At 35.1% G+C, this 23,838-nt stretch overlaps 2 protein-coding genes across 2 annotated transcripts; both read right to left on the minus strand.

The window, feature by feature from the left end:
* Positions 1-9,969: 9,969 nt before the first annotated feature.
* LOC104221200 (protein S-acyltransferase 11-like) lies at positions 9,970-20,717 on the minus strand. Its single transcript, XM_009772197.2, has 4 exons — positions 20,595-20,717; positions 18,834-19,059; positions 11,400-11,698; positions 9,970-10,691 (listed from the first exon to the last, which is right to left on the minus strand). The coding sequence occupies exons 1-4, from the start codon at positions 20,661-20,663 to the stop codon at positions 10,206-10,208; spliced, it is 1,080 nt and encodes a 359-aa protein (XP_009770499.1). The 5' UTR covers positions 20,664-20,717; the 3' UTR covers positions 9,970-10,205.
* Positions 20,718-23,134: 2,417 nt separating this feature from the next.
* On the minus strand, positions 23,135-23,635 carry LOC138889701 (uncharacterized). Its single transcript, XM_070173037.1, has 2 exons — positions 23,289-23,635; positions 23,135-23,156 (listed from the first exon to the last, which is right to left on the minus strand). Exons 1-2 carry the CDS (start codon positions 23,633-23,635, stop codon positions 23,135-23,137), a joined length of 369 nt encoding a protein of 122 aa, XP_070029138.1.
* Positions 23,636-23,838: the final 203 nt, after the last annotated feature.

Consider the following 23,838-nt stretch of genomic DNA (forward strand, 5'->3'; position numbering starts at 1 on the left):
GTGTGTTGGTATGGGAGGAGAGGTCCGTGAGAATAGTGCCAAAACGTGAGCATGTGAGTGAGAGAATTATTTTCTGTTAGAATCTTTCTGTTATCCTCTTTCTATGGATAAATATATGTGCATATGTACATGGTTTTGGATAAGAAGCAAGAAAGAAAAATAAAAATCAACCCAAAAACCAAGTTTCTGCACATGGCCAACTATAATTGAGTCTCGTTCTTTTCTTCTTTTTGTTTTTTTTTTATTTTTTTGTTTTTATTTGTATAAATTTCTTTTTAAAGTAATAAATAGGAAAATTAGATACTATACCTAAATCAAAAATTGTAGGACAAAACACTAATTACCCGATATTTACTCGATAGAGCCTCCTACTTGAAGTTAAACTAGATTAAAATAAATATGTATAGTTTGGGAGGCTTTTTCTATATTTTGTAACCAAAAAAATTAAATAAAACTAGTATCTAAAAGCATGACTCTTTTTTGTGTTTTTTTTTTTAAATTTTCTTAAATTGAATAAAGCAAAATGAAAAAAAGTTTAAAATGGCGTTATTAGGCCTAAAACCAACATCTAAACACTAAAAGGTATAAAATTTCGGGGAGGGTCAAAAATTACATGTCTACAATAATCACGAGAAGTCCCGGCAAAGGAACAATAATATCAAACAAACATCCCGGCAAGGGAACAATAATATCTCAACAATATCCCGGCAAGGGAACGATAATATCTCAACAACATCTCGGCAAGGGAACTATAATATCAAAATAACATGGGAGGCACAATAAACCACAATAGAGTCATAACCATTTATAACACAAGACTCACGGGCATGCTTGACACCGACGTATAGATATTCGTCACCATGCCTATACATCGTACTCCACAATTAACACGTAACAAATAGAAACAACTCCTAATCCCTAGGGGTGTTCACGCTTCGGTTTGGCCGGTTTTTGATTAAAACCAAAACAAAACCAATTTAATCGGTTTTTAAAATTTTAAAACCAAACCAAATTACAAACAAACCATCGGTTTGGTTGTTGTTGGTTTGGTTAGGTTTTTCGGTTCCTATTAAGTTAATGATAAGTCGATAATAATAAAACAACACTAGACAACAATCTGAAAATAATTTGCTAAATTTATGTTTTTTTATATATTTATTTCGGAACTGAAAGTTTATTTACCTGTTTATACGAAAAAATGAACAAAAAACAAACTAAAAGTTTACTTTCTCAAGCTTTAGCTACTATAGTCTTGCAATTTGAGTTTGCTTTCTTTACTCTTGTCATAGGTTTTTTTTCTAACTCTTTTATTAGGAAAAGTATGTGTGTAGGTTAGAGAATTAGATTCTCTTAAGGAAAAGAAAATTGGCCGATTCCTATTCTTTTGGGCTTAGGCAATGTTTTAAGATATAAATAGGATAAATCAAAATTCAAAATAATAATTAAAATGCATAAAGTATTTAAAATTATTTACCAAAAGATATTATATTATATATCAATAATTATTATATTTTTAAACCAAAACCAATCCAAATCAAGAAAAATATTGGTTTACTTAATAGGTTTGGTTAGGTTTTCGGTTTGGATCGGTTTTCTGTCAAACAGTGAACAACTCTACTAATCCCTCAAGCTAAGGTTAGACCAAACACTTATCTCGAACTTCCACGGCCAACTCAAGCCTCAAACACCGCTTTTTCTTTTGAATTCGGCTCCAAATCAATTGTATCTAGACATAATCAATTTAATAACATCAATAAACACTAAACAATCCAATTCCAATGCTTAATTATAGCTTTCTAATCATTCTTCCCAGAAAGTTAAAAATCAACCCCGGGCCTACTTAGTCGGTTCGGACCAAAACCCGATCATCCATTCACCCATGAGCCCGAATATATAATTTGTTTTGAAATCCGACCACAAAATGAGGTCAAATTTTCAAATAATCAAAAAGCCCTAACTCTACCTGAATCCCTAATTTTCTACCCTTAATCTCATGTTTTAGGCCTAGAAATCTAGTGGGTATTGATAAAAATGAAAGAAAACAAGCTTAGGATTACATATCTATGAAGCTATGGTAAATTTCCTCTTCAAAAATCGCCCAAGAGGTGTGGAGAAGATGAAGTTTATGAAAAATGGTGAAATTCCCGTAATGCATTCTATTTTTGAACTTAAAAATAAAAGGGCGAATTTGGTCTATGCGTTCGCGATAGGCTCATCGCGTTCGTGATAAGCTAGGCCTGAGAGACCTTAGTGTTCGCACAAATGGGCTCGCATTCGCGGAGCACTAACTCCTCGAGCCTTCGCGTTCGCGTCCAGGTGGTCGCGTTCGCATAGGTATAATACCCCTCCCCCTGCCCAGGCTCATAAGCCTTCGCGTTCGCGAAGAGAAACCTCCCAAAGCTTCGCGTTCGCGACCTGGGTCTCGCGTTCGCGTAGAAGGAAATTTCCTTCAGCATAAATAACTCATCGCGTTCGCGAGGGTCCTCCCGCGAACGCGAAGAAGAAAATACCAGCACACCAGAAACTGAAGAACCTGCAATTTTTATGGGTTCAAAAACCTTCCGAAACTCATCCGAGCCCTCGGGGCTCCAAACCAAACATACGTATTAACTCAAAAACATCATATGAACTTATCCGTACGATCAAATCGCCAAAATAACCTCTTAAACAACGACTTAAACCTCAAAATCAATAAAATTTCTCAAAACTTCTTAAAACATCAAAATTTGCATTTAAGGTCCGAATCACGTCAAATGACATCCGTTTCTTACCAAATTTTCACAAACTTATCTTATTTCACATATAAGATCTGTACCGGACTCCGAAACCAGAATACGGGCCCGATACCATCAAATTCTAAATGCATTTCATTTCCAAAACTCATAGAAATTTCCAGAAAATATTTTTCTTTAAAAATTCATTTCTCGGGCTTGGGACCTCGAAATTCGATTTCGGGCATACGCCCAAGTCCCATATTTTTTCACGGACCATCCAGGACCGTCAAATCATTGGTCCGAGTCCGTCTACCCAAAATGTTGACCGTAGTCAACTAAAATATATTTTAAGTCAAAATTTATCATTTTTCACAGATTTTTACATATAGGCTTTCCGGCTTCACGTCCGGACTACGCACGCAAATCGAGGTGATGTTAAAAGAGATTTTTAAGACCTCGGAATGCAGAATTCAATTTTAAGCCCTTTTGGGTCATCACAACAAAACTTTCATTTAATTGCTATTTATGTTTTCAAAAGCCATGGTCTTCCAAAAATTGTGGAACGGTTGCCACAATAATTAATAAAAATTACCATTGCAATTGGAAGGATGCCAACAGATAGAAAGTTACAAAAGTGAATATAATTGTAGCGTATAAAGTGGTAAACCACTGCAACACTCTTCCACTTCTCCATCAATCTTTCACTCATTTTACTCTTCATAAAGCTTAATTAATACACAGACGATATATACACCCAACAAAGAAATGTTTATCTGAACCCAGACTTGGATTTGGAAAAGAAACCAATGTTACGGTGTAATGTTAGAGTTCAATCTTCCATACAAAAAAAGGGAGGAGAGGCCAGGAATTTAGAGCAGGTTTTGAAAAATTTGAGATTCAAGATTTTATTCATCTATTACATGTATTTGCTTTTTCCTTTAGACTTTCTTATTGAAGCATTGGTAATTTTTTAAATTTTTTTTATGCATATATGTTGTTACTGCAGTGAATTTTTTTTTTAAAACACTGCGATCTCTTCATTGAATTTATATAAAAAGGGTGATAAAATTTCACAATGGTAAGAAGATTTAGATAAATAGAGAAAAGAAGATAACTTTCATACAGAGAATTAGGAAAAAAATATAAATAGTTGTTTGATCGATTGAATGGTCTTGATGGGGGAAGAGAGAAAGAAAAAAAATTGAAAAGGAAAAGAAATACTAATAGAAAAGAAGCATATTGTACCATGAAGGAGGGAACGCCAATTTAGACAAAAACAAAAAAAAGAAAGGAAAAGAAAATAAGGGGAAAAAGAAAAAGGAAAACATAGAGAAAACACGGAAGAAGGAGAGAAAGAAAAGTAATAAAATTAGTGATAACATGCCAATTGATTTCGTAGTTAATAGACTTTTGCAAATTTTGGACTCAAGTTTAATTTCTTTCCTATAAAGTAATATGAAAACTTTATCCTAAATATCTTTCAATTCTTATGTTCATACTTAGCAGTTAAACTAAATGTGAAGTTTTTCCTTCTTTTTCTCAAATGAATTGAATAAGAGGGACCTTTCGAACAAAATCAAAACAAAGAAAAGTGGTTTTCTTTATTTTTCTTGATATTTGAATTCTTTATTATAGTTTAACATTGTGCGTTTTTTGAAGATAAAAGAATAATACTTGAGCAATATAACAAATATTGTGAGCGAGCCAATAATATATTCTTTTATGGTCTCATGGGAATACGTCTAAGCCTTGGCAATATCAACTTTTACCATTTAATTTTTGAGAAGGCTTGACTACTTCTTGAGAATTATATTTGAGTTCAACTTTTATCATTTAATTTTTTTCTTTTTGGAAAGTTGAATGGGTTGGGAAGTAAGAAAAAAAGATAAAAGAAAAAGGGAAAAGGTAAAAGGCGAGAGAAAGGTATAATTTCACCTATATAGGTTATCCAAAAGGATGAACTATCTTTAGAAGATAATACAACTTCAATAATGAAAACTTAAAAATCTAATATATTTAAATATGACCACTAATATATATTTTTATTATTCGGATATTAGAACAATATTATTTAAATCCTTTATAATTGTGCGAAGCGCGAAAAAGAATCCGTAGTTTAAATACTAAAGTACTTGATGATGATAATTGAACGGACAGTGAAAATCTTCGTGTACGGTTCATGCGTTTAAATCTTTTGAGCTTCTATTTATCTAAGTTTTAAGAATTATGTCCATTTAAATGTTGAGTTTTAATTGAATTATAATACGTAGATTATAAGGACTTTATAAGTTTGGTGTTGGAAAAATTAATTACATGCAGTTCTCAAAAACTTAATTTGGTTTCTGTAAGTCTTCACCATTTTCACAAAGTTACTTCGTCAAACTCTAACAATCTTCCAAAGTTGACATTTAATATTATAATATTTAATCTTCTCTTTTATTTTACATTGTGAAGGGAGCATTGCAATAAACAATCAAGTTGTCTTCGTGTGATCTATAAGTAATGGGTTCAAGCCGTAAAATTAGCAAATATCATGGTCGGCTACCTATATCACACCTTTTGGGATGCGGCTCTTTCCCGGACCCTGTATAAATGCGGAATACTATGTGAACCGGGCTGCTTTTTTTAATTTTACATTCTCAAGCTTAACTTTTTAGATTCAGGATGATTTCTTGATGTAAGTCTTGAATTATAAATGTAGTTGTTTGACAGGCTTCATTACTGTATCAGTCTGGAAAGGGTATCGGACCTCACACATGTCATCTTTTTTTGGACCTTGTATTTTCTTTTCTTTTTTTAAGAGAAAATCTTACTTTATACCTATTAATTTCAAACTATTTACCCTTTAATGCTCATGCCCAAACTATTTATTACTTCTACCTATGTGCCCCAAACTAGTAAAAATAACACGGTATAGCTAGTTTTCGGATTGGTCATTCAAAAATAGCCAGCGTTTACAAAATCAATGAAAAATAGCCACTATTTTGCTGCATCATATTATGCTAGAGTTCCAGCATACTTATCCTGGAACTCCAATATAATATGTTGGAGTTCAAGCATACTTATGCTGGAACTCCAGTATAACATACTGGCGTATTTTCCGGATTTTGAATAGTGTTTTCGCTCTGATTTATCTTTACATGAAAAGTGGCTAAATTTCTATTACTTTTGGAACTGGGCTATTTTTGAATGACCAGTTGTAAATCAAGCTATTTTTGAATTTCTCCCTCCAAACTATTTACCCGCTTTATTATGTTCCTCTTCTTCTTCTTCCTCATTTTACCTTCCTCCAATACCTTGCTCAACTCTCCAACTGTGTCAAAACCCTATTCCGAAAACATTAGTTCAACTTCTCGCCCACTCTCAACCCCCCTCTGTCTCTATCTCTTTTTAGTATTTACTTTCAATTTATATGTTACAGTAAAGTTTTAAGGAAGAAAATAGTTTATTTTGAAGATTTATTGTTTGATTCAATGTGATGCTATAAAATATTGCTTATAGTATCTTCGAGTAAGCTTCCCAGATCTAAATATTTGTGTGTATTTGAATATCCACCATTGTTGGGCTTGAAGCTCAATTTTATTTTTGAAGATTTCTTGTTTGATTCAAAGTGGGTGCTGTTAAATATTGCTTATAGTACCTTCTGGAGGTTCATACTGAAATTTGGTAGCATTTGGAGTTGATTTGAGGTGATTGAGATTGAAATTTTCAGTTGAAAATCGAAGAAGAACACAGCTATAGTATACCGCTACGGTATACAATATGTTGTAGGAGTATATAGCTATACTGCAAATACAGTTACCTAACAGTATACCGCTACAGTATACGATATACTATAGGAGTATATAGTTATACTGCAATAGTATACTATTGTAGTATACAATATATTGTTATAATATACTGTAATAATATGCAATATACTGTAACAATATGCTGTAATAGTATACAATCTACTATAATAGTATACTTATTACCCGTAAATCCACTTGCATTTTTTCTTTTAATTTATTTAAGCTTTTACCCAGCGTGAGAGGCAATTTAAAAATGCAAAAAATAAATAAATATTATAGTATGCTATATAATGTAACGGTATACTCTTACAATTAGATCCTTTTAGAATTTTCTGAAATTTTTATTGACAACTGATATTATTTCAGTTTAATAATTGAATTAAACTTTTTTTAACTCTTTGCGTACAATTCTATACCCTATTGGTATAACTATATACTATACTGGTATCATATGTTAGTTAATATTTTTTTGGTTGTATTAGCTACATTTAATTGGTACACAATTTAATTTTTCTTTAGTAATAATATAAAAAAATAATTAAAAATAGTGAAAATAGTAAATAAAATTAGATTATGAAGAGAAAAAGAATATAAAAAAAAAGTTAAATGAAATTAGAATAGGAAAAAAGAAAAAAATAAGAAGAAAACGAGAATAAAGAAAAGGAGAAAAGAAAAAAAAGAAAAAAGAAAAAAAAAGAAGCATAGAAATAAAAAAAAGAATTGGAGAATAAAGAAAAAATTCCCCATAAAACCTATCATGAGTAGGAAATGTAATTAGTCTATGGGTAGAAAAATAAATGGGTAGACATGCATAAATAGTTTTATTTTTGTGGGTAACTGTGTCAAAACCCCATTTTTTTAATCTAATTTTCTAGCTTTTACTTAGATCTAGAGAAAAATTAAAATAAGAAAATTACAGAATAAAAGAGAAAAAACAATATGCTCCTTTAAACATTTCTTTCTTATTTTAATTTGCAATACTTTTTAGTTTTACTTTTATTTATCTTCTTAATTAACCAACAAATATTTGAGAGGATTCATCACCCAATAAAATATGGCAATATCTTTCTTTTTCTATAATTGAGAAATCACCCAAGGTCCAGTGTCGCCAGTTCAAAATTTAGTGGATAATAAATATACCTTTTTACATTATTTCTCCACTTAAATATCAAATTTTTCTTTGCAGTAGAATTCAAAACCATGACATGCGCCTAAGCCGCACATCTCTGTGTTGTATTCTTACCGTTAGACCAAAACCCTAAGGGCTAAAACATGATGATATATTCTCTGCTACGCAAAAGAATAAAGTTAAAAGATAACAGACAAACTCACTTCTTTGTATAGTCTAATTTAGTTTATTTACTTAAAAAATGAAGAAAGCTGGTTTATGTGGCATTTCAAACCACAACGAAGGTGTGTGGTAGAAATTGCACGGGGCGCCTTATTTAGTCGCCACATTTAACCTATACCTATTTTTTTTAAAACTTTTAATTTGTACCCACTTTTTAAATAACTTCAGCCCCCTTTCTCCTCCTCCTTCTCCTCCTTCGTTTTCTTCTTCAAGTTACAAAACAAACTGGTATTTATCTCCAGAAGCAACGCTGCTTTAGTTATAAGGTCAATTTTTTTTAATTGAACAGTTCGGCAGTTGTACTTCTGCTCCAAATTTACAGCAAATTAGTCTTAGGAGAAAGTTTAAGTTACCAATAGGATGAGCTGTAAAATTTTGGAGTTTTTGTATGTTTATTCGTGTTTGAGCCGAGAAGATATACACTATTTTTCTTAAAAAATCACTGCTAATTGTGGTGCTTCAGCTCTAGAGCTGAAGTTCGCCAGTTACAAAACAAAAACTTCAGCTCTAGAGCTGAAGTTCGCCAGTTACAGCTCTAGAGCTGAAGTTCGCCAGTTACAAACAAAAACTTCAGCTCTAGAGCTGAAGTTCGTCAGTTACAAAACAAAAACTTCGCCAGTTACAAAAACAAAAACTTCGCCAGTTACAAAAACAAAAACTTCAGCTCTAGAGCTGAAGTTCGCCAGTTACAAAACAAAAACTTCAGCTCTAGAGCTGAAGTTCGCCAGTTACAAAAACAAAAACTTAACTTCAGCTCTAGAGCTAAACTTAAGGCCCAGCTACTAGAATGCTGAAGTTTTGCGTGATTGCCTTTGCTACTTTAGCCCCGTATGCTGAAGTTATGCGAAAAAGCGGATACGCTTGCAATTTTTTTACAAAACAAGCACAAGTTAAAACGTGACACAAAAAGTGGGTATAGATACAAATGCCCCAGGTGTGTGAGACAAGTGCAGTGCAGACCTCAATGTAGGTTTATGCAATTCTCTCTTTCTCGAAAGATATTTTTTCATGAATTAGTTTTTTACAAAACAATCATAAGAATTTTGACATTTCCTTGTCGGAAAAAGGGCCAAATATACTTCTCTACTTTGGAATATTGTCTACACTTAACCTTAGTTATATTATTCGGTCAAATTATCCCTACCGCTATACTATCTCGCCAAATTTACCCTTCTCATCAGCAAACATTTATAAATTACCCATTGATCTCTTAAGTAATCCAAAATCTCCCAAATTTCTTTTATTTAAATTACTTGTTGTTCTTCTTACTCCACTATTTTAAAAAATTACTATTGATGTGTATGCTAAAGTTACTAGACTATACAAATTATTCATAAATATTTTAATTACCAACGCACCCACTTCTCTTGTAATAATGAGTTTGGAATTGGTTTAAAATTTTATTTATTTTTCAATCATATACACACCGTATAATTCAGTGGGTCTATTTATTACGTATTATATGTAGTTGATAATCGTATACGTACATGTATATTCAAATATATTTTGTCATTGTCGGATTAGTATAGAGTTCAATCGACTAACTTAAGAGTGCACAATGTGTAGGCATTTGATTAAAGCAAAGTTGAATTCGACAATGTAAAGTCTTCGAGGAACTTCAACTCCAATCACTAATACTTGCAAAGTCTCCATACATTTGGTGCAATGAATTCATTAAAATTGGGATGTTGTAAATACTTTTAGGATTCAGACAAGCTACCTAATTTACATTTTTCAATTTATTATATTTTGTTTATTGACAGTTGTATTGTTTAATATTTGTTTTCTCTAATTCAGAAAGCAGGTAAATGCCAATTATTTCAAAAATAGTGGACCAAGAAGAAGAATCAGTAAATTAAAATGATTTGGGAGATTCTGGGTCACTTGACAGACTGAGGGATAATTTTTCAAAGTTTGCCGACTGTAAGGGTAAATTTAGCCTGATAGTATAATGGTAGGGGTAAATTTGGCCCGATATTGTAACGGAGACTAAATTTAGACAATATCTGAAAGTAGAGGAGTATATTTGACCCTTTTCCCTTTCCCGAAAGCAGAGGTTACGAGTGTTAGGCGCACGAAGTAGTTCTGAGCGGCCAAAGTGTACACCGCTAAATTTTCAACTGTTTCAGCTATCAGGTCATCTGGTCATTAGCCAAATTGTAAACTTACAAGAAAAAGATATATGAGAAATGTAGGTAAAATGGCTACCTGAGAAACTGAACAAAGAGATGTTCTATTCTATATCTATTTTGCATGACATTATTTGCATCTATCTGAATGATCCAATCCAAAGAAAGAATCAATTGATGAGAAACATTCAAAGGAGAAATCGGTTCACCTCCCCAAGCTTCACTTCTTATGCTTCTTCCTAGAACTGAAGTAGATAGGCAAAAATCTTGTCGTCGTAGGAGAACAGCCAAAGAACTGGATAAGATTTTGGCAATCCTTTTCTGCAGTTTCATCGCCCTCTGATGAACTTATATGACTCAAGTATGTCTTACCCTCATATATGAAGCAGAGTTGCTGCCACAGCAGCACAGTTAAACCTATCAGGATAGAAACACTAGCAATAAAAAGGTACACAAGAACAAGCCCTCTCGCGGGTACGAACAATGTAGACTCCAGAAATGCAAATATGACATTTTTCAAGGTTCTCAAAAACAACTTTTGACCAACAGCTTCGTTCAAAAGGTGAATTGGCTTGTGGCTTAGCGGCGCCCAAAAATGAAAAGCTGCATAGGCAGACATGATGGACACATATATTGTGCTAATGATTGCTGAAATAAGGAAAATGATGAAGCTCCTGTGGTTAGATGCACCAACACAATTGCCAATCTGGTGCAACAAAAGAAGAACATTCATTACTCTATATAATTTGAGTTTCTTTTTTTCTATATAATTATTTTCAGTTGATTAAGCATAAAAGATCACTGCAAAAAAACATTCAAGTTTCTCATAGTTGACTAGTCTAAAAGACAGAAGTGAATACTTAGTAGCAAAAATCTTCCGATAAACAGAATGTGATGGTATGAAGAAGGAGCTCCCAGACATGGAGGCAATATTTCAACAAAATGCAGCCAATGACCGCCAAGTTTAATCTATGGAAAGTTGACATTTGCCTCTCAATTAGTTTTTCCTTTTGTGGGGTGTGGTGGTGGGAGTGGGGAAGTCGGGGGATAGATTTAAGTGAAAAGTCGATCTTCATAAAATTAAGTTAAAAGAAACGATTTGCTAGTGAGGTCTAAGATATTGCATTTTGTTTGCAAGCGTCTAATATATTATAATCAGTCTTACAAAAGTCCATCACGGCGATTAAAGATTTCTCACATCAGAATTCCTTAAAAAATGAAGAAACTACTACTTAATGATATGATGCATTTTTAGGGAAACTCTCAGAGCAATCTACCTGCAAGTTATGATTGTCATTTTCTCCTAGTTTCTAAAATTTCACAAATTTCGTACTGGAAGCAGATAAATTCAAATGTGTAACATTCTAAAAGACAAACATCTTCTTGAAAATGCAAAAGAATAATGAGAACTTACAATTGGGCAATGATGATCCATATCCAGTATACACATTCCACAAGAACGGCAATGGTGTGCCCTAGGCATCTTTGGCTTTGAACAATATTGACAAAAAGTATAATTCTCAAGCCCACCTTTTTTAACAGCAGGATAGCTACCCCAGAGTATGTCTGGTGGAGCACCAGCAGATCTAAATGCAGCAAGGCTAAATGCAGACAAGGTAGATATGGACAATGCTACAGCAATTAAAGAGTGAACACTACTGCAGAAGTAACTGATAGAAAATATTATAGGATAAATTGCCCAAACACCACCACCTGCACTACCAAAAAAAAAAAAAAGAATCAAAACAGAAAGCTAAATAAACTTATAAGTATTAGATCCAGCACCAAAATTGAGATTAAAGCTGCAATGAAGTATTAATATATTTAAATGCAACGTGGTACAAGAAGATATACACAAACAGAAACCGATCAGAGATATCGAAATCTCTAATTAGGAGAATAATTCCATATAATGTTGCAAGAAACAAGATTTAGATGCATTCAATGACCAGACTAAGAAAAAAGTAGAGGAAAAGAGCTGATTGGTACAAAGAGTAGACCGATTCTAAGGGATAGACATGATACAAAAAAAACAATACAAAGGTACATAAACGCAACAGAAGTACATAAAAAAATAGGAATATGGCTTCTTGGAACTTGAAAAGGTTAGAACGTTGAAATAGTTCTTTGTACAAATGCACATACAACTGCCAAAAAGGCAAAAACACCATCATTCTCACCAAAAAAAAATGCCAGACACCATCCTCACAATAATAATAATAATAATAGCCATACGCACCAAGCTTCAGAGCCAGGATAAGGGTTCAATAACATTCTTCTCCTTCTTCAGTTTATACATGTTCTTCCAATCCCAAACTGCCCTAATATTTGATCTGTGGTAGTTCCTTTTCTAAGTTGTTGCCAAACATCTTATGTGTTTCTTGCAAATATAAATGCATGTCAAACAAAACAGTTACACTAACTTGAATATAAAATTGCAAGTTTGACTGTCAGACAAACAATTTCACAAATCTATGTATAAATATGCATAACACTTGAGCACCCAACCTAGCCTCTACAGCTATCATTTTTAAATAAAGTGCTGCCACTTAATATGCATTTGACTTAGAATCCGACCTGTTGTCATAATACAGACAGTAAATGATTGCTTAGGCTTCAGTAAACATACTTAAACGTCAAAACGCATATATTCATTCTCAAATAAATATGTACTCCAAGGGGGCTTCAAACCTTCCAATTCCTACATCATTTAGCAATTTAGATTTTCAATAAAATATCTCACCAGGTGTAATCATCATGAATCACTAATTCATTTTAGGTAATGTTCTTTTAGATTGTGAATAAACTATATAGATCGCATAATCGTATAACATTCGTGGTGCTATCTTGTGGTCTTATGTGAAGTGGTTCAAGCTTTGTTCCAAATTTGATCATATACACATAGCCGATACATACTTGACAATGCCCAACATGGGGACACCTTGATTTCAATGTGTCTAAGGAGCTACATTCCCCAGACAAACTTTTGAATTAGCAACTCCATAAAGTCAGTAACTGATCCTAAAAAAAAGGAAAGAATTATATTTGGTCACTGTTTAATGAGAAGTCTCAACAACCTCTGGACTGCAAGAACCGCATAAGGGGCATGTCTATATAAGCCTAAAACGTTGCTAGATGAGTATGCAAAGCTGAGTGTACAAGAGGCTGCACGTGTTTGAACTATGAAAGCTTAAGAAGCTACTGAATAATCTTATTTTGATTAATAGGTAAGATTTTATTGAGAAACAAAACTAATCAGCAAAGAAGAAAGTGCCAAAAATGTAGAAATATGTTGCAAAATCCCCCCTTTTAGTTATATAAGGAACTGACAAAGCCCACAATTCTATTAATATCATAAAAGACTTCCATTTTTTTTCCAAAACGCCAAGAAGAAAATTTTATATTTCATCCTTTGCATATCTATAGCTTTATCTTGAAAGCATGTCGTACAAAGGCCAAGAACTGAAGAATGAGATTGACGGGAGCAAAGAGGGGAAAGTTTGGCTCCAATTTTCAATGATAAGCAGACACATTGTCCCCTCCCTTCCTCCTTTTTTTGATAACCGTGGTGTCCGGGCCAGCTTTCTCGCACCTCGACTAATTCCAGGGAATTCCTGCTACCTTCCATCAACACTTAATGGCCACTTTCTCTTCCTATGGTCGAGCTGGCTCTCACTTCCTGCATTATGATTTTTGTTCTAGATCTCATTTCTCCGTCGTGTGCTCGACCTGCGTGCCTGGGGGCAACTAAAACAAAGAAGAGTTTGGTCCGGCCTGAATTCACGCACGGTCTGGCAGCCTGCCCGCTTTTTTCTGTTACACAGAGAAATAACCAATCCCAATGGATTCTTTAGTGATATAGGTCATTACCAGAACAGATTGGCTCTTTCATTGGGACCTAACAAAATGTGCCAAAGGCAACTTAAACAGAAGTAGACTCCGCAGATATTTTACCCATGTGCCTGTAAAATCCATCTGATGCAGCCAAATTTCGATGGAGCGTGGAGGCCCATGGACGGTCAAATCTTAGTCTACATTGTTGGTCCGCCGTTGTCTTGCAGATTCCGGCCTAGTAATGGTGGTTCGCTGATCAACAGACCTTTTTTGGAGAAGAACTACCTTGGACCAGGTCTACCGGTCTTTATTTGTCAGGTTCGGACTCGATTTTGTTGCTACTTGGTTTATCTGATTCTATATTCTGTTGGGAGATTGCCGGTGACTGCAACTTCGAGTTCTCTGGGTCGATTTGAGGCTTATCTTGGGAAAATTTGAAGTAATCTCATTATATTTGTTGAAACTCATTTGGTCTTGCTGATCTATTCCTACTATTGGATCGATTTTATATTTTGGAAGGCTGCGTACAATAGACCCTTGTGGTTCGGCCCTTCCCCGGACCCCGCACATAGTGGGAGCTTGGTGCATCGGGCTGCTCTTTTTTTAATTTTGTTAATGATATAGTGGGTTGCCTATGCATAGAGAGTTGTCCGATTGCTGGGTTTCAGTATTATACGTGCTTTTTCTGTACCTTAATCCCGGCATAATGTCACTCAACTACCAGGTTTCTTCTAGTTCTGCTTTGTGATTTTATCTGTGTGGAATAAGACTTGGTCGAAACTCCTTGTTTGCGCTTTCCTATTTGTGGGAAATTTTGGTGGATCCTCCAATTTATTTTGGTAGTGTGAGTAATTATTTGGAAAGGAAACAAACGATGGGTAGTGCTAAAGCAGCTCTGGTTTCAGTGGATGAATTTGCAAAGTTCTGTCAGTATCGAGAATCACTTGAGCTAATCTACTCCAGTTCCTACCCTTGTTGAGTGAAGTAAAGCTTGTCTTATCTCCTCTTCAAACAAATGGGTAGATTGACTCTGGTATCAAAAATCACATAACAGATAATCCTAATATCTTTTTTAATTTTCAACCACACAAAGCACCTTCTCCTGGTGACAGTAGCTGATGGGACAACCTATAATGTTGTGGGATGAGCTGTTAAACTAACCTCATCTACTACTCTAGTATCTGTTGTAAGTCTAACAAAGTTGGCCTTTAATTAGATTTATGTTAGTAAACTTACTAGAGACCTTAATTGTTATATCTCGTTCTTTCCCGATCATTGTTAGTTTCAAGATCTTAAGACGAAGCAAATTACTGGTGGAGAATACGACCTTCGATTTCTTGCCTACTCCAGTATGTGTCTCCATTTGAAGCACATTTTGGACATCCTATTGCTTTTCGAAAAGGTATTCGTCAATGCAAATCCATATACTCCATTGCTAATGTTGTTTCTTATGACTACCTCTCTCCTGCATCTAGATCTTTGGTTATCTCTCTGGATTCTATTTCTATACCCAAAACAGTAAAAGAAGCCTTGGATTATCCTGAATGGCATGATGCAATGCTTGAGGAGATAAACATCACACTTGGGATCTAGTGGATTTACCTAAAGGAAAGAAAGCAATAGAATGCAAGTAGGTCTTTGCAGTTAAAGTTAATCCTGATGGCTCTATTGCAAGATTTAAGGCGGACTTATGGGGTGGATTATCCGATACCTTCTCCCAATAGCCAAGCTCGCCTTTATCCGCTTGTTTATTTCTCTGGCCGCTTCTCAACATTGGTCTTTACACCAGTTGGATATCAAAAATGCATTCCTTCATGGTGATCTCCACGAGGAGGTGTATATAGAGCAACCATCTGATTTTGTTGCTCAGGGGGAACACGGGAAAGTTTGTCATCTAAAGAAATCATTGTATAGATTGAAGCAAAGTTCTCGTGCTTGATTTGGCAAGTTTAGTGAGGTAGTTCAGGAATTCGGGCTGAAAAAGAGCAATTGTGATCTATGTTGCTCGGACTCTCAGAAAATATCAACCGGGTGCGTGTCGGATCCTTCAAAAGTAGTGCATTTTTGGAGAATCCGACACAGGTGCAGCAACATTTTGGAGAGTCCGCGCAACATAGATTGTGATCACTCGGTCTTCTATAGGCAATCAGTAGCCGGCCTTATCCTCCTTGTTATATATGTCGATGACATTTTCATTACAAGAAGTGACTGTGGCGACATCTCTTCTCTCGAGTCTTTCTTGCATACTAAGTTTCACACGAAAGACTTGGGCCATCTGAAATACTTCTTCAGAGTAGAAGTTTCCATAAGCAAGAAAGGAATTTTTCTGTCTCAGAGAAAGTATATCCTTGAGCTACCTGCAGAAACTAAAAAGTTGACAGCCTAGCCTTGTAGTACCCCAATGGTTCCTAATGTGCATCTAATGAATGATAAGGGGACCCCTTTGATAATCCAAAGAGGTACAGGAGGCTAGTTGGGAAATTAAACTATCTCATTGTGACTCGTCCAGATATTGCTTTTGCTATAAGTATCATTAGCCAATTTATGTCTGCACCTACAATCAACATCGAGCAACTCTGGAACAGATTCTATGTTACCTAAAAGGAGCGCCTGGACTTGGCATTTTAAATAGCAATTATGGGCATTTTGGCATTGAGTGTTTTGTAGTTGCAAATTGGGTAGGATCCAAAATTGATAGAAGATCCACTACCAATTACTGTGTCTTAGTCGATAGAAACTTGGTATCATAGCGGAGTAAGATACAAAATGTTGTATTTCGGTCTAGTACAGAATCCGAGTACAGAGCAATGGCACAATCCACATGTGAGGTCATGTGAATTGAAATTGGGGTGAGCCATCCTACTCCAACAAAACTTTGATGTGATAATGAAGTTGCTCTCCATATAGCCTCAAGTCCGGTTTATCATGAAAGACCAAACAATTGGGGTTGACTGTTATTTTATTCATGAGAAGATTCAGAAAAACTTGATTTCCACTAACTATGTGAAGATAGGAGAACAACTAGCTGACTTGTTCACAAAGGCATTAAATGGAGCTCGGGTTGATTACCTTTGTAACAAGCTGGACATGATAAACATCTATGCTCCAGCTTGAGGACGAGTGTTACAGAATCTCTATTTACTAGGCTATAATTATCTTTCCTTGTATTACTATAGCTGATTTCTAGGAATTAGGAGATCTAGTTACCTTAGGACATTCTTCATATGTATACGTATGTATATGGCTGAATCATTTGAGTATAATATAAGAAAATGCTTCAGTACCTTGTTGTAACATGAAACAATATGTAACTCTGCAATAATCAAGTAGGAAATGAAGAACTATATGGCTGACTAGTATTGCAGTTCATACATCACACACAGCAATATGGTCTTTAGGTCAATGAACTTTCTATGAGATGTTTAAGGCCACGTGTGTCGGTGTGAAATCATATTGTGTCACACCTCTTATCAGAATGAATCATGAATAGAGGTGACAAAATGATTAAAAGAAAACGGTTATCCTCCCATATTATCCATTAAAAAATGGATTGGATGATAAACTTTTTAAAAACGGGTCGAATATGGATAAGAACCATATTATCCACTTAGAAAATGGATAACCAAATGGATAACTAATGAGTTTAACTTTTACATTTGTAAAGCCTCAAGTTGGGGGTTCCTCAAGTTTGGCAGACTAGGAGTTCTCCCAAAAGTGATAATATTCAAAGAAGCCATGGATAATATGGATATCCATATTATTCGCCGGGTAACCCGTTTTTTATCCGTATTAAATATGGGCCGGGTCGGATAATTTATCCGTTTTTTGAATTACCCGTTTTCGACCCGCTCATATCCAACCTGACACGCCCGTTTGCCACCCCTAATCATGAATGAGATGCTCAAACCATTTCAAGCAGAAACCAACATTTCCTTTGATACAGGTCAATTCTTAGCAATAACATCTAATATATTATTAACCATGCCAGCTACTCCATATTGGAGCAACAGCTTCTACAGATGGAAATGAAAAAGTATAAATGGCTGCTGGGATGGCGATTGGGGCGGGGCGGGGCAGGGCGGGGCAGGGCAATCTCTAAATGGGGCAGGGCAGGGGAAGATTTAAATGGAGCGGCTAAAAAATTAGTGGGTTAGGCAACGCAAACTTTATTTTGGAATATGTAAAAGTTGCAGTATTAATCTATTTGACTTTTTAATTTAATGATTATCACGTCTCTCCCTACTTTCTATTGTCATTCTTGTTTGTGTTTTGTGGATTTGCATTAAATATATTAACTGTTTGTTTTGTTTACAGACGACTTGCGAAAGCAATTGCTAGGAATCTTTTGTAGAAGATTGAGATTCTCCCCCTAAAATATATTAAAATATAAGTTTTCAAGAGGTTCAACATATATAATATCACTGTTGCTCATAGCGTTAGCTTTAAGTTATTTTTTTAAGTTGAAAGAGAAATATTATATAAAGTCTTAACAACTATCTTTGCTATCCTCAATAAGGCATTAAAGCATACAACATGGAGATAAAATTTAAACATTCCCCTCTAGATAAATATCTTTTTTTTCTGACAATAATTTTTTAAAATTGACAAATAGTCACATGATTACAATTTAATCAGTTTTAACAACTTTTAATGAAATTGGTCCAAATAAAATTTGAAAAAGTTAAAGAAACTAATTTAGAATATTGTAAAAGAAAAAATAAAGAAAAATGATGAAAAAACATAAACAGGGCAAGGCTTAGCGGGGCGGGGCGAGGCAAAAATATGAGAAAATACTAAATGGGGCAGGGTAGGGCGGGTCAAAATGTTAGCAAGCCAAGGCTTGCCCTGCCCTGACTCGCCACGCCCTATTGCCATCCCTATAGTTGCAGGCATATTGGAGAAAAGAAGATATAGAAGATAGACAATGCTATGAGCACATCTAACTCAAATTTAGTTGTTTTGAAAATATTTAGATCACAAAAGCAGGGAGTATTATAAATGCTCAATCACTTACATATCACAAATAACATAAAGACAACGAGCACACCAACAAAACACCGGTCTCGCAAGCGTCTCCACTTAAAGTTTTTGTTCTCGATTTTAACTGCATTCTGGTTAGTTATTGCTCCGCACCAGAAACACTTGAAAGCAGGTGCATATGGCGGAACAAGCACACGAAGACCACAGCCCCAACATGTCGTCTCATGATCCTCAATAAGAGCTCTCACATAGTGCTCCCCCTACATAGTAGTATATGAATAAACAGCTAAGCTTTTCAGTTGTATTGGTTCATGCATGTCTAAAACTTTCAAAGTAGGAAAGAATAAAAGAAATTAGTGAGATCAAAAGAAAGATGCTAAAACTTCGGTACGAGATTCTTTGGGAATAACTTACAAAACTACCCTGCCTATTTATTTTCTCTGGGGACATGCCAAGAATTGATCTTTTTAAAGATATCTATAACCCAAATTTGAAGAGAGACAAGTTGAGAGAAAAAATTGGAGAATGAGGAGGCCATCCCTAAGGAATCTGGGTGGAATTTTGTAGATGCTTCTTCTTCTTCTTCTTCTTCCTTCAAAAATACTACCGATTTTACTGCTTACCCGGTATTGTTACAGCTTTAAAATGTCAAGAGACTCTTGATTTTTTGCATCCACGAAAACAAGCAGCTACCTTTTCCACTATCAAAAAGACTACTGAACCTGCTATTAAAAAAAAGGCCTTAATAGCACCTAGAATTGCTCTTCTTTCAGGAAGGCCAGTAATATGTTGGAGATCCGCCACTCTCATCCTATATTACTTCAAGTTCGGGTAGATCAGGCAGCAAACTTATTCACGAATTTAGCCTTGTGATTGATTAGCAGTGGAGCATGTAGCCTTAGAGCTACGGGTTCAACTGAACTTTGTACTTCTTTCATGTAACATAGATATATATATGTAAAAAAAAATAAGAAAAACCTTGATAAATATAAGATTCTGAACCCATAATTTTGAAGGTTGAACCCATCAAATTAAAATTCTAGATCCGCATCTCATAATTAACTATATTGTCAATTGAAAAAAAATATTGAAAGAATTTGATTAAATATTTATTAACAACTTTTGGAGATTAGTTAGAAATATAATTGAATAAAGATGTATATGGAAGTTTTTTTAAGAAAAAATTTAAGGCCTCTTAATAAAATTTTGCTTTAGCCCACTGAGTTTGTTAAGCCACCTTTGGTGTCTCAGCCGCCTAATTTCACCTTCCACCAGCACCTGTACCGGATAACTCTACCTACTAATACTTAAACAGATGGGAAGAATTACCAAGGTTTTGAACCTAGATATGAAGAACTCTAAATGCTCAGTGCACACCAAGTAAGGGCGGAAGAAATGGCACAAACAGTTGGCTTGACAGCTAAGAATATAATATAGCGTTCAAGAAGTAGCATAGTTTATCTGCCTTAATGCTTAAAGAGATTATTTTACCAGCAAAATGTTCCCACTACAATAGGCAAGCAAATATAGGAATTCGAAAACAAAACTAGCAGGACAAAAACAAATAAATTTGGTGAAAATTAAACGGCTCAAAAATACGAGAAAGAAAGAGACCCTTTATCTCTTTCACTAGAAATCAACTGATTAACCATTCATTAAGAATATTTTTGAGGAGAAAGAGAATCAGAAATTCCAGAAGCAAAGAGCTCAATAGGGGTCAACTAGAGAAGCAGAATTTCATATGAGGAAATGGTAAAAAGAGAACGAAAAGGGAAGCAGCTCTGACGGAGAATACCTGAGGAACGATGTCGTTGGAGGGGGAAATCGCCGCCGTCGAGGTGGTGGTAGAGGCGGCAAAATCCATATTCCGAACCACCTGTCACAACGCCTGCAGCGCTGTTCTGCTATTCGTTTTATGTTCTGGCAAAATTATATATACATATTTTTTTGTTACTGTAAAAAATACTCGTATTTTTAGCCATACTAATTGTAAATGCTTAATTAATTAAATTATAATTTAGCGATATATGTAGGATTTTACTCATTTTTTGTTTGTTTTTACCTCTAACTAGTTTTTAAGTTTTGGTTTTGGCTTTAGACGAATTGATGTGAGCTTGGTTTTTGAAAGAAAGTGTGCTTATTTGAATTTAGGCTTTGGAATATTGAATTTGAAGTACAATTTTATTTAAAAGACTGTTACTTGCTAAAGTTCTAAGAATATTTTGGTTGGTTTAATATTGGTGAAAAATAACTGGTAAACAATTTTAGATATATGCCAAAGAGTAAAAACAGTTTTAAAAGATAACCCTAACGCAATAGCATTATCCATCCTCATCGCGCAGTACCCGACAATAATAACAATATCAATCATAATCGTACAGCAAAAAATCTCATGCTAAAACCCTAAACAATCTGCTCAACATGTTCACATGTGCTATAATCAAAACAACACAATAAGTCAATTATTATAAAATACATACACTCATAATTTGTCGACAAGGTGTACAAGGACATGAATAAATAAATGTGGATAAGGGTTCAACATATAAAACATGACTATGACTAAATCAATTAGCAGTGATCCCATAAATGCCCAACTTGGCCAATTTAGGAATCGAAAATCCTAAAACATGATCTCTAGCATGAAAAGGGTAAGCTCGCGTAATAATACAATGAATTATATATGTATCAAAAAGAGTACACAATCAAAAGGCATATTAGAAACCTAGAGTCTAAGCCGGTCATTTTTCATATATAGCACTCGTATATACGCTCGTCACCTCGCATATACATCGCATCGCAACATCACAATTAGAAAAATACGGTACAAGCCTAAGAGTTATTCCCTCACACAAGTTTAGGTAAGATACTTACCTCAAACAAGCCAAATCAATACTCTAAAAAGCCCTTGCCTCTCGAATTGGCCTCGGAACGGGTCAAATCTAGTAAAAACAAATAATTCAATAACAAATACGGCTATAGAAATTGATTCTAAGTAATAAAGCTCAAAAAATCAAAAAGTCAACCCAATCCTGATCACCCATTCCAACACGAGTCCAAATAATCAAGTTTCATCCAAATTCGATTACAAATCGGGGTTCAAAACCTAAATAATCACTCTACAAAATTTACTCACAAAAAATCCATTTTCTCCCTTAGATTTCACCAACCAAAATTTAAACTCAAAGATGGAATCATGAAATAGAATCAAAATCCAAGTCAAGAACACTTACCCCAATTGAAGTGGTGAAAATTGCCTAAATAATTGCCCAATCCGAGCATGCGGCGAAATATGTTGCTTCTGCGGCATCGCTTTTGAGAAGAGATTCTCGTTTCTGCGAGTCTCACTTATTCTCTGACCCCTCTAACTTGCGGGATTTCCTCTACTTCTACAATATCGCAGGTACGACTATTGAGCCTGCTTCTACACATTCTCTCCAAATCGGCCTAATGCGCATCTGCACCCTTCATTCCACATCTACAATTCCGTAGATGCGCTAACTACCCCACTTATACGAACTTTTCCTCCCTATCCATCCTTCGCTTCTGCGACCTCATGTCTGCTTCTGCGGACTTGCACCTGCCGTCCAAACCACGCAGGTGCAAGAACACCAGAACCAGACTGCTCTCAAGCCTTAAAATGATCCAAGACTCATCTGAAACACTCCCGAGCCTCCCGAGACCTCATCCAATCACACCAACCAATCCAAAATATAACACGGACCTACTCGAGGCCTCAAATCACACAAAGTAACACTAAAACTACAAATTGTACCTCAATTCAAGCTTAATGAACTAATTAACTTCCAACTTTCAAAACTTGTGACAAACTACGTCTAACCAACTCAGAATAACCCCAAAATTTGAAAACAAGTCCCAAACGATATAACGAACCTATTCCAACTCCCGAAATAATAATCCAACCTCGATAGACTCAAAGTCAACGCTGGACAATCCTATAAATCTTCCAAACACCTAATTTTTTAACTTTCGACAATTAGAGCCAAACCAATCTAGGAACCTCCAAATCGAACTCTGAACATACGACTAAGTCCAAAATCACCATACAAACCTATTAGAACCATCAAAATACCATTTCAAGGTCGATTACACAAAAGTTAAAAATTGGTCAACTCTTATAACTTAAGCTTCCAAAATGAGACTAAGTATCTGAATTCACTCCAAAACCTTCCCGAAACAAATACCCACCATCCCTGCAAGTCACTAAGCATAAAATACATATACATGTAACATTAAATAGGGGAAAAGGGCTAAAATATACAAAACAACCGATTGGGCCGTTATATTTTCCCTCTTTTAAACAAATGATCATTCTCAAACGAGTTTAGAATCATACCTAATATAAAAAAAGTAAGAATATTTGCTCTGCATATCATGCTCGATCTCCCAAGTCGCCTCCTCGACTGGTTGACCTCTCCAATGAACATTCATCGATGCAATATTCTTCGACCTCAGCTTCCGAACCTACCTATCCAAAATAGCCACCGACTCTTCATCATAAGTCAAATCCTTGTCCAATTGCATCGAGTTGAAATCTAAAACAACTGGCAGATCCTCATAGTACTTCCGAAGCATGGAACCATAAAACACTATGTGAGCTTTCGATAAGCTGGGTGGCAAAGTAAGCATGTAGTCCACCTCACCAACTCTCTCCAACGCCTCGAGTAGACCAATATACCAGGGGCTCAACTTGCCCTTTTTTTCAAATCTCATCACACCCTTCATAGGTAAAACTTTAAGTAGAACCTTCTCATTCACCATGAATGCCAAATCACGAGCCTTCCTATTAGCATAACTTTTTTGTCTAGACTGCATTGTACAAAGCCGCTCCTGATTAATTTCACCTTCTCCAAAGCATCACGAACCGGATCTGTTCCCAATAGTTGAGCCTTACCAAGCTCAAACCAACTAACCAACCAGAGAACGACATCGCCTCCCATATAATGCCTTATACGTAGCCATCTGGATGCTCAACTGGTAGTTGTTGTTGAAGCAAATTCTGCTAAAGGTAGAAATTG

The sequence above is a fragment of the Nicotiana sylvestris genome, chromosome 4 (genome assembly GCF_000393655.2).
Source record: "Nicotiana sylvestris chromosome 4, ASM39365v2, whole genome shotgun sequence".
Lineage (NCBI taxonomy): Eukaryota > Viridiplantae > Streptophyta > Magnoliopsida > Solanales > Solanaceae > Nicotiana > Nicotiana sylvestris.

What these genes read in the sequence shown, in the direction of transcription:
- LOC104221200 (XM_009772197.2), bottom strand. Translation starts at nt 20,663, where the DNA reads ATGGATTTTGCCGCCTCTACCACCACCTCGACGGCGGCGATTTCCCCC. An exon ending in CTTTATGTTATTTGTGATAT is followed by an intron (nt 11,699 to 18,833) that starts GTAAGTGATTGA and finishes TTGGTAGTGCAG; the next exon opens with GTGGTGGTGTTTGGGCAATT. An exon ending in TGGATCATCATTGCCCAATT is followed by an intron (nt 10,692 to 11,399) that starts GTAAGTTCTCAT and finishes TTGTTGCACCAG; the next exon opens with ATTGGCAATTGTGTTGGTGC.
- LOC138889701 (XM_070173037.1), bottom strand. Translation starts at nt 23,635, where the DNA reads ATGCAGTCTAGACAAAAAAGTTATGCTAATAGGAAGGCTCGTGATTTG. An exon ending in TCGGTGGCTATTTTGGATAG is followed by an intron (nt 23,157 to 23,288) that starts GTAGGTTCGGAA and finishes TTTTTATATTAG; the next exon opens with GTATGATTCTAAACTCGTTT.